Raw genomic sequence first — 14,851 nt, forward strand, 5'->3', positions numbered from 1 at the left:
GTCTTTTGTCGATGGCGGTTATGATATTGTTAAGGAGCTTGAGCGTGGCTGAGGTGCACCCTTGACCAGCTCCGAAAACAGATTGCATAGCGGAGAAGGTACGTTGGGATACGAAATGGTCGTTAATCTGTTTGTTAACTTGGCTTTCGAAGACCTTAGAGAGGTAGGATAGATATAGGTATGTAGCAGTTTGCGTCTAGAGTGTCTCCCCCTTTGAAGAGGGGGATGACCGCGGCAGCTTTCCAATCTTTGGGAATCTCAGACAATATGAAAGAGAGGTTGAACAGGCTAGTAATAGGTGTTGCAACAATTTCGAGAGATCATTTTAGAAAGAGAGGTTCCAGATTGTCCAGCCCGGCTGATTTGTAGGGGTCCAGATTTTGCAAGCTCTTTCAGAACATAAGCTATCTGGATATGGGTGAAGGAGAAATGATGGGGGCTTGGGCGGGTTGCTGTGGAGGGTGCATAGAGAAATGCTTATTGAAATTCTCAATTATACTGGATTTATTGGTGGTAACAGTGTTTCCTAGCCTCAGAGCAGTGGGTAGCTGGGAGGAGGTGCTCTTATTCTCCATGGACTTTACAGTGTCCAAGAACATTTCGGAGTTTGTACTACAGGATGTAAATTTCTGATTGAAAAAGCTAGCCTTAGCTTTCCTAACAGCCTGTGTATATTGGTTCCTAACTTCCCTGAAAAATTGCATATCACAGGAGCTATTCGATACTAATGCAGAACGCCACAGGATGTTTTTTTGCTGGTCACGTCTGGAGTGAACCAAGGGCTATATCTATTCCTGGTTCTACATTTTTTGAATGGAGCATGCTTATTTAAGATGTTGAGGAAGGCACTTTTAAAGAACAACCAGGCATCCTCTACTGACGGGATGAGGTCAATGTCATTCCAGGATACCCTGGCCAGGTCGATTAGAAAGGCCTGCTCGCTGAAGTATTTTAGGGAGCGTTTGACACTGATGAGGGGTGGTCGTTTTATCGCAGACCCATTACGGATGCAGGCAATGAGGCAGTGATTGCTGAGATCTTGATTGAAAACAGCAGAGGTGTATTTGTAGGGCGAGTTAGTTAGAATGATATCTATGAGGGTGCCCGTGTTTACGGATTTGGGGTTGTACCTGGTAGGTTCATTGATAAATTGTGTGAGATTGAGGGCATCAAGCTTAGATTGTAGGATGGCCGGGGTTAAGCTCAGAAGATAGATGGGTGGCAATCAATTCACATATGGTGTCGAGGGCACAACTGGGGGCAGAGGGTGGTCTATAGCAAGTGGCAACGGTGAGAGACTTGTTTCTGGAAAGGTTCATTTTTAGAAGTAGAAGCTCGCATTGTTTGGGTACAGACCTGGATAGTAAGACAGAACTCTGCAGGTTATCTTTGCAGTAGATTGCAATACCGCCACCTTTGGCAGTTCTATCTTGGCAGAAAATGTTATAGTTAGGGATGGAAATTTCAGGGGGTTTTGTGGTTTTCCTAAGCCAGGATTCAGACATGGCTAAGACATCCGGGTTGGCAGAGTGTGCTAAAGCAGTGAGTAAAACAAACTTAGGGAGTAGGCTTCTAATGTTAACATGCATGAAACCAAGGCTTTTACGGTTGCAGAAGTTAACAAATGAGAGCACCTGGGGAGTGGGAGTGGAGCTAGGCACTGCAGGTTCTGGATTAACCTCTACATCACCAGAGGAACAGAGGAGAAGTAGGATAAGGGTACGGCTAAATGCTATAAGAACTGGCCGTCTAGCACATTCGTAAACAAAGAGTAAAAGGAGCAGGTTTCTGGGCACGATAGCATAGATTCAAGGCAAAATGTACAGACAAAGGTAAGGTAGGATGTGAGTACATTGGAGGTAAACCTAGGCATTGAGTAATGAAGAGAGTGATATAGTCTCTAGAGATGTTTAAACCAGGTGATGTAATCGCCTATGTAGGAGGTTATTTTGATATCTAGTTAAGATCTTATAAACTTTGACACCAAACATAATACTTTAGTAGGATAATTCCTTACCTGTGGTTAGGGTTGTTGACACCAGTTGACTTTGCTTTCCATTTTCCAGCACAGTGCAGACAGTGACGGAGTACTGAGTACCACATTGCAGGTCAGAGAGACTGATGCTGTGTGAAGATGTGGTAGTGATGTGTGGTTTTGTCCCTGGACACTGGTAGGAGATTTGGTAATGATAATGATGTTGGGTTTGGTTCAATCCTGGTGGCTGGCTCCAGCTAACAGCAGCTGATGTGGTGTCCACTGAGTCAACAGTCAGCTGGTCTGGAGCAGGAAGTACTAAGGGAAAATACATTATTGTCAGTGCTATAGATTAATTCTAGAAATAAACTACAGAAGGGAAAGTAGAATAGTTGTAATGAAGTAGAAAAGGCCAGCTTGCAATTCCTTTAGATATGGGAAGAAATAAGTTAAAAACAGACGTCACACAACAGCAGTTGGATTTGTAAAGTAACACAAATGAAGGGTTTCTGCTATATTCATTTAGTAACGGTGCTGTCCTGCAGCCAGATTGTTGCCACAAAAGATAAATCAATATAAATGAAAAAATGTTGTGATTATAAATCCTCTCCACAATAACAAGTGTTTAATACTGTACTACTGATAAAGTTAAAGCAATCAGAGGCAGATCAACTCCTTGATATAATGACTCACAGGAATAGAAGACAGCCAATTCAGACACTGTATTATAAACAATGTTTAATGATATCAGCACCAAACTGCATGATGAGATCTGGGAATTCACCATCATATATAACTCATCAGGGAAGATACTGGACCTTTACACCCCATGCTGACTGTTACGGGTTTCGGTTCTGTTACGAGTTTCAGTTTCTCTATCCATTTAGAGGTTGACTAGGCTGGGCGCTCTGATTGGAGTCACCTCGTTAGTCAGTATGTGTTACAGCTGTGCTGGCCCTGCTGGTATTTAAGAGCTGCTGGCCCTGCTGGTATTTAAGAGCTGCTGGTCCTGATGGTATTTAAGAGCTGCTGGTCCTGCTGGTATTTAAGAGCTGCTGGTCCTGCTGGTATTTAAGAGCTGCTGGTATTTAAGAGCTGCTGGTCCTGATGGTATTTAAGAGCTGCTGGTCCTGATGGTATTTAAGAGCTGCTGGCCCTGCTGGTATTTAAAACTTATTTGGGATCGGTTTCCCTTCCATGGGAAGGTTGAGCTAACATAGGCCAATGAGATTAGCATGAGGTTGAGCTAACATAGGCCAATGAGATTAGCATGAGGTTGAGCTAACATAGGCCAATGAGATTAGCATGAGGTTGAGCTAACATAGGCTAATGAGATTAGCATGAGGTTGTAAGTGTTGATGAATAGGTATATGAGAAACGAGACCAAGTCGAGACGCTGGACAAGGTGGATACGGTATAGTAAAGGCCGTTTATTCAAAGTAATGATATCTGGCAATTACGTGCACGGCTCCGTTTCGTCAAGTTCTCAAGCGAACCATTGGAAAGAAAAAAGAGGCAGGTCACAATTGTACAGTTCATTTTATACATTGAAATGACGTAGGTAGATTCTGGTAGTCCTGGCTCCTAGTAGGTTGTTCGTAGATGATAGACAGTCTCCTCCAGCCTGGTGTCAGTATCCCATTGGTTCTCGACAGAGTTCTTTGTCTTTGGAGCCCATCCAGAAGGGGAGGGGCTGCGTGTGTGTGTGTGTGTGTGTGTGTGTGCGTTCCTGTCTGGCCCTACCATGTTTTACTGTGAAAATACATTGCTATATGTTGTCTCAATTATAGCAATGCAATAGCAGTAAGCTGGTCATTTGCATAGGAAATAGCACTTCATTACATAAGTCACAAGACAATTTCCCAGGACATAGACATATCTGATATTGGCAGAAAGCTTAAATTATTGTTAATCTCACTGCACTGTCCAAATTACAGCAGCTATTACAGTGAAATAATACCATGCTATTGTTTGAGGAGAGTGCACAATTTTGAACATGAAAAGTTATTAATAAACAAATGAGGCACATTTGGGCATACTGGGATACCTACACCTCATGTTAGGGTGGCCACGGCATTTAGCCAGAAACTCCTGTTAATTTAGCTCCATATCCCTTTTAACTTCAGATCCTAAATTGGTGTTTGCTTATCTGAGACAAACCTTAGTGGGCATCCATGGTGGGTGGCTTTTAGATCCCCTTACTTGTGGTTTTGCCATCTTTCAGTGGGAACCCCCATGGTGTCTATAGAAGCCCTTACTAGTGGCTTTGCCATCTTTCAGTGGGAACCCCCATGGTGTCTATAGAAGCCCTTAATAGTGGCTTTGCCATCTTTCAGTGGGAACCCCCATGGTGTCTATAGAAGCCCTTACTAGTGGCTTTGCCATCTTTCAGTGGGAACCCCCATGGTGTCTTTTAGAACCCATTACTAGTGGCTGTGCCATCTTTCAGTGGGAACCCCCATGGTGTCTATAGAAGCCCTTACTAGTGGCTTTGCCATCTTTCAGTGGGAACCCCCATGGTGTCTATAGAAGCCCTTACTAGTGGCTTTGCCATCTTTCAGTGGGAACCCCCATGGTGTCTATAGAAGCCCTTAATAGTGGCTTTGCCATCTTTCAGTGGGAACCCCCATGGTGTCTATAGAAGCCCTTACTAGTGGCTTTGCCATCTTTCAATGGGAACCCCCATGGTGTCTTTTAGAACCCCTTACTAGTGGCTGTGCCATCTTTCAGTGGGAACCCCCATGGTATCTTTAGAAGCCCTTACTAGTGGCTTTGCCATCTTTCAGTGGGAACCCCCATGGTGTCTTTTAGAACCCCTTACTAGTGGCTGTGCCATCTTTCAGTGGGAACCCCCATGGTGTCTATCAGAACCCCTTTTGAAACCCTTTCTGTGTTTGGTTGTTGAAGTGATCTTTGTTCGTTCCCTATTCTGGGAGTGACGACTGTTTGTCTTTTGGGAACATAAAACAGACAATTATGATTTGTTAATTTACATTTGTCTTTTTGATAACTAGTCAAAATTTCACACCAGACAGAATTCTTAAGTAGGGTACTTCCTTACTTGTGGTGAGGGTTGTTGACACCAGTCGACTTTGCTTTCCATTTTCCAGCACAGTACAGACAGTGACAGAGTACTGAGTACCACATTGCAGGTCAGAGAGAGTGATGCTGTGTGAAGATGTGGTAGTGATGTGTGGTTCTGTCCCTGGACAGCGGTAGGAGATCTGGTAATGATGTTGGGTTTGGTCCAATCCTGGTGGCTGGCTCCAGCTAACAGTAGCTGATGTGGTGTCCACTGAGTCAACGGTCAGCTGGTCTGGAGCAGGAAGTACTAAGAAATAGAAATAAGGAAAGAAGCTAAAAAATAGAAGTCACACAGAAGTTGGATTTAGGGGTTTCTGCTGTATCCATTTATCAACGGTGGTCCACTGCTGCTACATTGTTGTCGCCACTCCAATTCCTTTAAATATAAAATAAAAGAACGCTGTGATTATAAATCCTCTCCACAATAACAAGTGTTTCACACTGTACTACTGATAAAGTTGAAGCAATCAGAGGCAGATCAACTCCTTGACATAATGACTCACACTAATGGGAAGCAAGCAAGAATTCAGATACTATAAAAACATTTATTAATTTCAGCACCAAACTGCATGATGAGGTCTGGGGAATGAACCATCATATATTTCTCATCAGGGAAGATACTGTACCTTTACATCCCATATTGACACATCCATTATCATTAGTTCATAGTTATTTCAATAACTAGTTCAAGTTTAATCCGCTTTGACACTAAACAGAATTCTTAAGTAGGGTACTTCCTTACTTGTTGTGAGGGTTGTTGACACCAGTCGACTTTTCTTTCCATTTTCCAGCACAGTGCAGACAGTGACTGAGTATTCAGTAGCAGGTTTCAGGTCAGAGAGAGTGATGCTGTGTGAAGATGTGGTAGTGTAGTGGGGTTCTGTCCCTGGACAGCGGTAGGAGATCTGGTAATGATGTTGGGTTTGGTCCAATCCTGGTGGCTGGTTCCAGCTAACAGCAGCTGATGTGGTGTCAACAGTCAGCTGGCCAGGAGCAGTGGGTACTAAGGGGAAATAAACTTTTGTCAGAGCTATTGTTTATCTCTAGAAACTACAGAAGGAAAAGTAGAATAATACTTGAAAAATAAGCTTGCAATTTATTTTAATATGGGAAAAAATAAGCTAAAGCAGAAGTCAGAACAGAGGTCAGATATGTAATGTAAAAAAAAAAAGAGCTTCTGCTATATTCATTAATAAATATAAATGAAAAGAATGGTGTAATTATATCTCCACAATAACAAGTGTTTAATACTGTACTACTGATCAAGTTAAAGCAAGCAGAAGCAGATCAACTCCTTGACATAATGACTCACAGGAATGGAATAATATATATATTTATTTATTTATTTAACCTTTATTTATCCAGGTAGGCCAGTTGAGAACAAGTTCTCATTTACAACTGCGACCTGGCCAAGATAAAGCAAAGCAGTGCGACACAAACCACAGCACAGCGTTACACATGGAATAAACAAACGTACAGTAAATTACAAAATATAAAAATGTATATACAGTGTGTGCAAATGAGGTAAGATTAGGGAGGTAAGGCAATAAATAGGCCATAGTGGCAAAATAATTACAATTTAGGAATTAAACACTGGAGTGATAGATGTGCAAAAGATGGATGTGCAAGTAGAGATACTGGGGTGCAAGTAGAGATACTGGGGTGCAAAGGAGGAAAAAATACAATATGGGGATGAGGTAGTTTGGTGGGCTATTTACAGATGGGCTATGTACAGGTGCAATGATATGTAAGCTGCTCTGACAGCTGGTGCTTAAAGTTAGAGAGGGATATATGAGTCTCCAGCTTCAGTGACTTTTGCAGTTCGTTCCAGTCATTGGCAGCAGAGAACTGGAAGGAAAGGTGGCCAAAAGTAGGAATTGGCTTTGGGGGTGACCAGTGAAATATACCTGCTGGAACACGTACTACGGGTGGGTGCTGCTATGGTGACCAGTGAGCTGAGATAAGGCGGGGCTTTACCTAGAAAATACTTATACTACCCACCACTGCGACCTGTATGCTCTCGTTGGCTGGCCCTCGCCTCATATTCGTCGCCAAACCCACTGGCTCCAGGTCATCTATATGGGGCTTTGGTGATAAAACGGATGGCACTGTGATAGACTGCATCCAATTGCTGAGTAGAGTGTTGGAGGCTATTTTGTACATGACATTGCCGACGTCAAGGATCGGTAGGATAGTCAGTTTTATGAGGGTATGTTTGGCAGCATGAGTGAAGGATGCTTTGTTTGCGAAATAGGAGGCCGATTCTAGATTTAATTTTGGATTGGAGATGCTTAATATGCGTCTGGAAGGAGAGTTTACAGTCTAACCAGACACTTAGGTATTTGTAGTTATCCACGTATTCTAAGTCAGAACCGTCCAGACAGGTGATGCTAGACGGGCGGCAGGTGCGGGCAGCGATCGGTTGAAGAGCATGCATTTAGTTTTACTTGCATTTAAGAGCAGTTGGAGGCCACGGAAGGAGTGTTGTATGGCACTGAAGCTCATCTGGAGGTTAGTTAACACAGTCTCCAAAGAAGGGCCAGAAGTATACAGAATGGTGTTGTCTGCGTAGAGGTGAATCAGAGAATCACCAGCAGCAAGAGCGGCATCATTGATGTATACAGAGAAAATAGTCGGCCTGAGAATTGAACCCTGTGGTACCCCCATAGAGACTGCCAGAGGTCCAGACAACAGGCCTTCTGATTTGACACACTGAACTCTATCTGAGAAGTAGTTGGTGAACCAGGCGAGACAGTCATTTGCGAAGCCAAGGCTATTGAGTCTGCCGATAACAATGCGGTGATTGACAGTCGAAAGCCTTGGCCAGGTCGATGAATACGGTAGCACAGTATTGTCTTTTATCAATGGCGGTTATGATGTCGTTTAGGACCTTGAGCGTGGCTGAGGTGCACCCATGACCAGCTCGGAAACCAAAATGTAATCGCAGAGAAGGTACGGTGGGATTCGAAATGCTTTGTTAACTTGGCTTTCGAAGACATTAGAGAGGCAGGGTAGGATAGATATAGGTCTGTAACAGTTTGGGTCTAGGGTGTCCTTTTGAAGAGGGGGATGGTCGCGGCAACTTTCCAATCTTTGGGGATATCAGACGATACGAAAGAGAGTTGAACAGGCTAGTAAAAGGGGTTGCAACAATTGCGGTGGATCATTTTAGAAAGAGAGGATCCAGATTGTCTAGCCCAGCTGAGTTGTAGGGGTCCAGCTATTGCAGCTCTTACAGAACATCAGCTATCTGGATTTAGGTGAAGCTGGGGAGGCTTGGGCAATTGCTATGGGGGGTGCAGAGTTGTTGACCGTGGTAGGGGTAGCCAGGTGGAAAGCATGGCCAGCTGTAGAAAAATGCTTATTGAAATTCTCAATCATCTCAGATATATCGATGGTGACAGTGTTTCCTAGCCCCAGAGCAGTGGGCAGCTGGGAGGAGGTGCTCTTATTCTCCATGGACTTTACACTGTCCCAGAACTTTTTGGAGTTTGTGCTACAAGATGCAAATTTCTGTTTGAAAAAGCTAGCCTTTTCTTTCCTAGCTGCCTGTGTATATTGGTCCCTAACTTCCCTGAAAAGTTGCATATCGTGGGGGCTATTCGAAAGCGTGAAAGCGTGAACTCTGATATTAGTGCTTTCGCAAAGTATTAAGACCCCTTAACTTTTCCACACTCTGTGACATTACAGCCTTTTTCTAAAAAAAATTTTTTTTTAATTCCCCCTTGTCAATCTACACACAATACTCCATAATGACAAAACATTTGTATTTTTTTTATATTGCAAATTTGATTTAAAAAAACAACTGAAACATCACATTTACATTAATACTCAGACCCTTTACTAGCTTGGCATACCTGTATTTGGGAAGTTAATCCCATTCTTTTTCGATCTTCTCAAGCTCTGTCAGGTTGGATGGGGGCATCAAAGCACAGATATTATCAGGTCTTTCCAGAGATGTTTGATCGGGTTCAAGTTCGGGCCCTGGCTGGGCCACTCAAGGACATTCACAGTCTTGTCCCGAAGCCAATCCTGAATTGTCTTGGCTGTGTGCTTAGGGTCATTGTCCTGTTGGAAGGTGAACCTTCCACCCAGTCTGAGGTCCTGAGTGCTCTGGTGCAGATTTTCATCAAGGATCTTTCTGTACTTTGTTCCGTTAATCTCTTCCTCGATCATGACTAGTCTCCCAGTCCCTGCCGCTGAAAAACATCCCCACAGCATGATGCTGCCACCAACATGCTTGACCGTAGGGATGGTGCCAGGTTTCCTACAGACGTGACGATTCACATTCAGGCCAAAGAGTTCAATCTTGGTTTCATCAGACCGTGAGAATCTTGTTTCTCATGGTCTGAGAGTCCTTTAGGTGGCTCTTGGCAAACTCCAAATGGGCTTTCATTAGCCTTTTACTGAGTAACAGCTTCCGTCTGGACAATCTAACATAAAGGCCTGATTGGTGGAGTGAGGCAGGGCTGGTTGTCCTTCTGGAAGGTTCTTCCATTCCACAGAGGAACTCTGGAGCTCTGTCAGAGTGACCATCGGTTTCTCGGTCACTTACCTGACTAAGGCCCTTCTCCCCTGATTGCTCAGTTTTGGCCAGCTCTAGGAAGAGTTTTGGTGGTTCCAAACTTCTTCCATTTAAGAATGATGGAAGCCACTGTGTTCTTGGGGACCTTCAATGCTGCAGACGTTTTTTGGTAACCTTCCCCAGATCTGTGCCTCGACACATTCCTGTTTCCGAGCTCTATGGACAATTCCTTCCACCAAATGGCTTGGTTTTTGCTCTGACATGCACTGTCACCCGTGGGACCTTATATAGACAGGTGTGTGCCTTTCCAAATCATGTCCAATCAATTGAATTTAACACAGGTGCACTACAATCAAGTTGTAGAAACATATCAAGGAGGACCAATGGAAATAGTATGCACCTAAGCTCAATTTCAAGTCTCATAGCAAAGAGTCTGAATACTTATGTAAATAAGGTATGTTTTTTATTTGTAATAAATTTGCAACAAATTCTCATAACCATTTTTTGCTTTGCCATTATGGGGTATTGTTTGTAGATTGACAAGCAAAATATTCTAAATCCATTTTAGAATAAAGCTGGAATGCAACAAAATGTGGAAAAAGTCAGGTGGTCTGAATACTTTAAGAATGCACCGCATAAACAACTTTTATTGATTTCACCAAACTGCATTTTGAGATCTGGGGAATTCACATATAGTCATTTTGATAACCAGAACTAATACTTAAGTAGGGTAGTTACCTGTGGTGAAGGTTGTTAACACCAGTTGACTTTGCTTTCCATTTTCCAGCACAGTGCAGACAGTGACCGAGTACTCAGTAGCAGGTTTCAGGTCACAGAGAGTGATGCTGGGTGAAGATGTGGTAGTGATGTGTGGTTCTGTCCCTGAACAGCGATAGGAGATCTGGTAATGATGTTGGGTGTGGTCCAATCCTGGTGACTGGTTCCAGCTAACAGCAGCTGATGTGGTGTCCACTGAGTCAACAGTCAGCTGGTCTGGAGCAGGAAGTACTAAGGGAAAATAAACACATTATTGTCAGGGTTACAGTTAAACTCCAGATATACACTGAGTGTATAAACATGAAGGATACCAGCTCTTTCCATGACAGACTTTCTATGACAGACCAGGTGAATCCAGATGAAAGCTATGATTCTTTTTGATGTCACTCGTTAAATATACTTGAATCAGTGTAGATGAAGGGGGAGGAGACAGGTTAAAGAAGGATGTTTAAGCCTTGAGACAATTGAGACGTATATTATGTGTGCCATTCAGAGGGTGAATGAGCAAGACAGAAATATTTAAGTGCCTTTAAACAGGGTATGGTAGGTGCCAGGAGCATACGTTTGGGTCAAGAACTGCAACGCTGCTAAGATTTTCACACTCCACAGTTTCAAGTGTGTATCAAGAATGTTCCACCACCCAAAGAATATCCAGCCAACTTGACACAACTGTAGGAAACATTGGAGTCAACATGGGCCAGCATCCCTGTGGAACGCTTTCGACACCTTGTAGAGTCTATGATCCAACAGATTGAGGCTGTTCTGAGGGCAAAATGTGTTGTACACTCAAATGTAATTAAATGTTTAATAGATGTCCCACTTAACATTTCTCAAAAATTGTATAATCAGAAAAATGTAAAACTTGTAAAAAAAAAAAGAAAGTCCTCAAGCTTTTGATGAAGACATACATAACTTCCTCTCAGATAATAGCTGAACTAGGCCTCTTTCAGCCTCCCCAGCAGTGCAACATCTCATGATTAGGCTGCTAGGTGTTTCACTAAGATTGCTGTAGTATTTTAAGATGTTCTAGCTAGGGATGTGGAGGTCATGACATTTTGTCAGCTGGTTATTGTCATGCAATCATTATGGCAATCATCCATGTTTATAGCCAGTAAGAAACTGCTAGCCATTGGCTGCTAACAGCTGACAACTGCTAACTGGCAAGCACAAAAAGTGAAGAGCTTCGGGAGTACAGGCGCCAAGAAATTGGCTGATCGCCCTCTAGTGGTGCAAGTAAGAACTGCTGAAAATGCTGTCAAAGACAATTATTCTGTCAAGATTATTCTGTCAAAAGAAGTACATTTTTAGAATCGAAATAGAGGAATACTAAGACCAAATAAATGTGACGTGTAAATGATAACTCATTTAGTATAGGAAATGAATACATGTATTACAATGCTGGAAGTGAATCCTGGAATTAAACAATTAACTATGCAAATGAGCAAAAGCTGTGTACATAAAGGAAATAGACACCTGGCTCAAATAGAAGCCTGGCTCTGATAATTGCCTGTTGTGTCCAGGGATTTATGCAAATAAACGCCTGGGATATGATGCATTTCTTTGCAATATCTATATATTTTTTAAAGTCAATTGAATATACACCATCACAATAATCAATGATTTATGTTAGGAGGACTAAAGAAACATTATGATATGAAGACAATGTATTTCAGAAGAACAGAAGATTTGACCTACTGTACGTTATCTGGCAATGTGCCATGCCATAGACTGTAGGCTTGCTCATTTAGCAGACAATATATGCTTAAGTCCTGTGCGATTATTTTATATTATATACATTTATAGGAGGAAGAATATAATTGAACTTAGCTGATTAAAATAGAGAGGATATTTTTCCCAATCCAGAGCTGGTGCGCATACGAAGTGTCTATGTTGAGCGTAAAAGTGATCATTTGAAACAGGTCCTATATGCAAGATTCAAAGTTATTTGGTAACTTTAGTTTTGAATTATAGATACCCTTAGAATGTCTGAGAAATGAAAACATATATGGGCTGCATGATAGGACTATAGGGACCGAGGGCAAGCAAAAAAGCTTCAGGCTGCACACACTGTTCTCTCATCAAGTGATCATATTTTCACCCATCAGACTATTCTCAATTTAATCTTGCCTTTACAATACTGAACAAAAATATAAAAGCAACATGTAAAGGGTTGGTCCCATGTTTCATTCGTTGGAATAAAATATCCTAGAATTGCTCCATTCGCACAAAAAGCTAATTTCTCTCAAATGTGTTTACATCCCTGTCAGTGAGTGTTTCTCCTTTGCCAAGATAATCCATCCACCTGACATGTGTGGCATTAAACAGCATGATCATTACACAGGTGCTGGGGGAAATATTGGGCCACTATAAAATGTGCAGTTTTGTCGCAACACAATGCCACAGATGACTTTTGAGGGATTGTGCAATTAGCATACTGACTGCAGGAATGTCTACCAGAGATGTTGACAAATAATTGAATGTTCATATTTCTACCATAAGCCGCTTCCAACATCGTTTTAGAGATTTTTGCAGTACTTCCAACCGGCCTCACAATCACAGACCGCGTGCAACCACGTTAGCCCAGTGCCTCCACATCTGTCTTCTTCACCTGCGGGATTGTCTGAGACCAGCCACCTGGAGAGCTGATGAAACTGAGGAGTGTTTCTGTCTGTAATAAAGCCCTTTTGTGGGGGAAAACTCATTCTGATTGGCTGGGCCTGGCTCCCATTGTGAAATGCATAGATAAGGGCCTAATGAATTTATTTCAATTGACAGATTTCCTTATATGAACTTTAACTGAGTAAAATTATTTTAAATGTTGTGTTTATATTTTGTTCAGTATAATACGTCAAATCTGTTCTCAATTTCAGTAGCCCCCCCCCAAGGTAATGTTTCAGAAATGTTTGGATCACTAAACAACTATTGATCAAAGTTGTAATTCCGCTGGGGACCTGTTTTCATCGCATTATGTCTCCAGTCAATAACCTGTACAGTGGGTGTTTCCACCTGTGTTCTCATTTAATTAGCATCTAAATAAATAATTCAACCAATTTCCGTAGTTCTGAAACATAAGTAAGGTTCAGGTTTTTGCAGATGCAACGAGTATACGAATGGTGATATGATACGAGGTCATGATTCATAAGTTGACTGTTTATAGATGTGATCGGTAAAGACCTTTAAGAGTTTAATTCGGGAGATGGTAACTCTTTAAAGAACCACTCTCGTGGTGCCCCAAATCCTAATGAGTTAAGTGTTACATGATTCATTTTATTGGGTAACAATGAAACATAGTTCATTGATTAGTTTAACATTAATCTGAGGACTGTTATTTAAAGTCACTACACTGTCCATGGTTCTGATTTGATGATGTTGAAAGGTCATGTAACTGTCTGTTACTGTACATGCAATATGCCGCAACAGTCCTATTTCTACCTTAACATTTTAGTTCACCTCATTTTCAAAAATATTTATCACTTAAACGTTTAATAAAATGTTTATAGCCTTAAGGGTGGAAAAGTAGAATAAAGCCAGGGCTTTAGATATGGGAGAAAAAACACACACACACACACACACACACACACACACACACACACAACAACAGATCACTAACAACAAAACAAAAATGTTATTTGTAAAGTAACAAAATCTCTCCAGTTTCTGGTAAAGAGATGATGAGATGTAATTGGGGGAAGATCTCTTACTAGTGCAGATTGTTGTAGAGACAGGTTCCCTCTGTTCCCCATTGCTCAGCACAGTTGCAACACTAACAGTGTACTCGGTGCCAGGATGCAGGTTTGAGAAGGTTTTGTAGCAGTCGTCAGTAACAGCTGTGAGGGGGTCTGTTCCTGGGATGCAGTTGGATATGAAGAAGTGTTGTGGAACGTTCTCCATTCCTTCAGCCTTGGACCAGTGGAGAGTAAAGGAGGTCTCTTCCAAATGGTCTACCTTTAAAACCCTTTCATGCGTGAGTTCCAAATATCTCTAACGGTCACCCCAGCGTGAGTTTTTTTTATGCACGTGATGTTAGAACGTTCTCTCCATTCCAGAGTGTGATTGATACGTAACAGTACATTTAATCGGCGCTGCCCTCAAACCAAAGCACGCAGCCTGTTTTTATTTGTCAATTTTAAATTATTTTCTAATAAGTTTTTTTATTTCTAATAACAGTTTGAAATGAGGTGTGTTCCGCCTCATTCATTCACATACAAGTAGTCATTTTTACTTTTGCGGACCAATTATTTTTTTGTCATTTCTGACCCGGACAAAATTCCCCAAACACTTCTCAATTGTTTGTGCAGTTCAAGTCTGCAGACATTTGCTCATCTGCCGTCCTGCACACACGTGTTCATGTTTTCCACCTGTCGCCTGCATCGCAATCAAAGTTGTTTTCGTTACCAATAATAACTTTGGAAATGTGTGCGTTTCTATCAAAGTGCCTTATTACGTTATAATAGTTTCTGCATGTCGTTTCTACTGTAGCATAATATTTG

At 41.9% G+C, this 14,851-nt stretch overlaps 1 protein-coding gene across 4 annotated transcripts in view; it reads right to left on the reverse strand.

The window, feature by feature from the left end:
- LOC121845294 (fibronectin-like) overlaps positions 1-14,851 on the reverse strand; it is a 35,697-nt gene that overhangs the window by 13,625 nt on the left and 7,221 nt on the right. For 2 of the 4 annotated variants that reach the window (XM_042316368.1, XM_042316366.1), the window contains exons 4-7: positions 10,323-10,592; positions 5,802-6,062; positions 5,037-5,306; positions 2,018-2,293 (exon numbers count right to left, since the gene is read on the reverse strand). In XM_042316368.1, coding sequence (XP_042172302.1) covers positions 2,018-2,293; positions 5,037-5,306; positions 5,802-6,062; positions 10,323-10,592 — 1,077 coding nt within the window. Of the gene's footprint in view, positions 1-2,017; positions 2,294-5,036; positions 5,307-5,801; positions 6,063-10,322; positions 10,593-14,062; positions 14,507-14,851 lie in introns of those variants that run through there. The other 2 variants (XM_042316367.1, XM_042316369.1) reach the window with 2 other exon arrangements.

Source organism: Oncorhynchus tshawytscha, unplaced genomic scaffold, assembly GCF_018296145.1.
Source record: "Oncorhynchus tshawytscha isolate Ot180627B unplaced genomic scaffold, Otsh_v2.0 Un_contig_3182_pilon_pilon, whole genome shotgun sequence".
Taxonomy (NCBI): domain Eukaryota; kingdom Metazoa; phylum Chordata; class Actinopteri; order Salmoniformes; family Salmonidae; genus Oncorhynchus; species Oncorhynchus tshawytscha.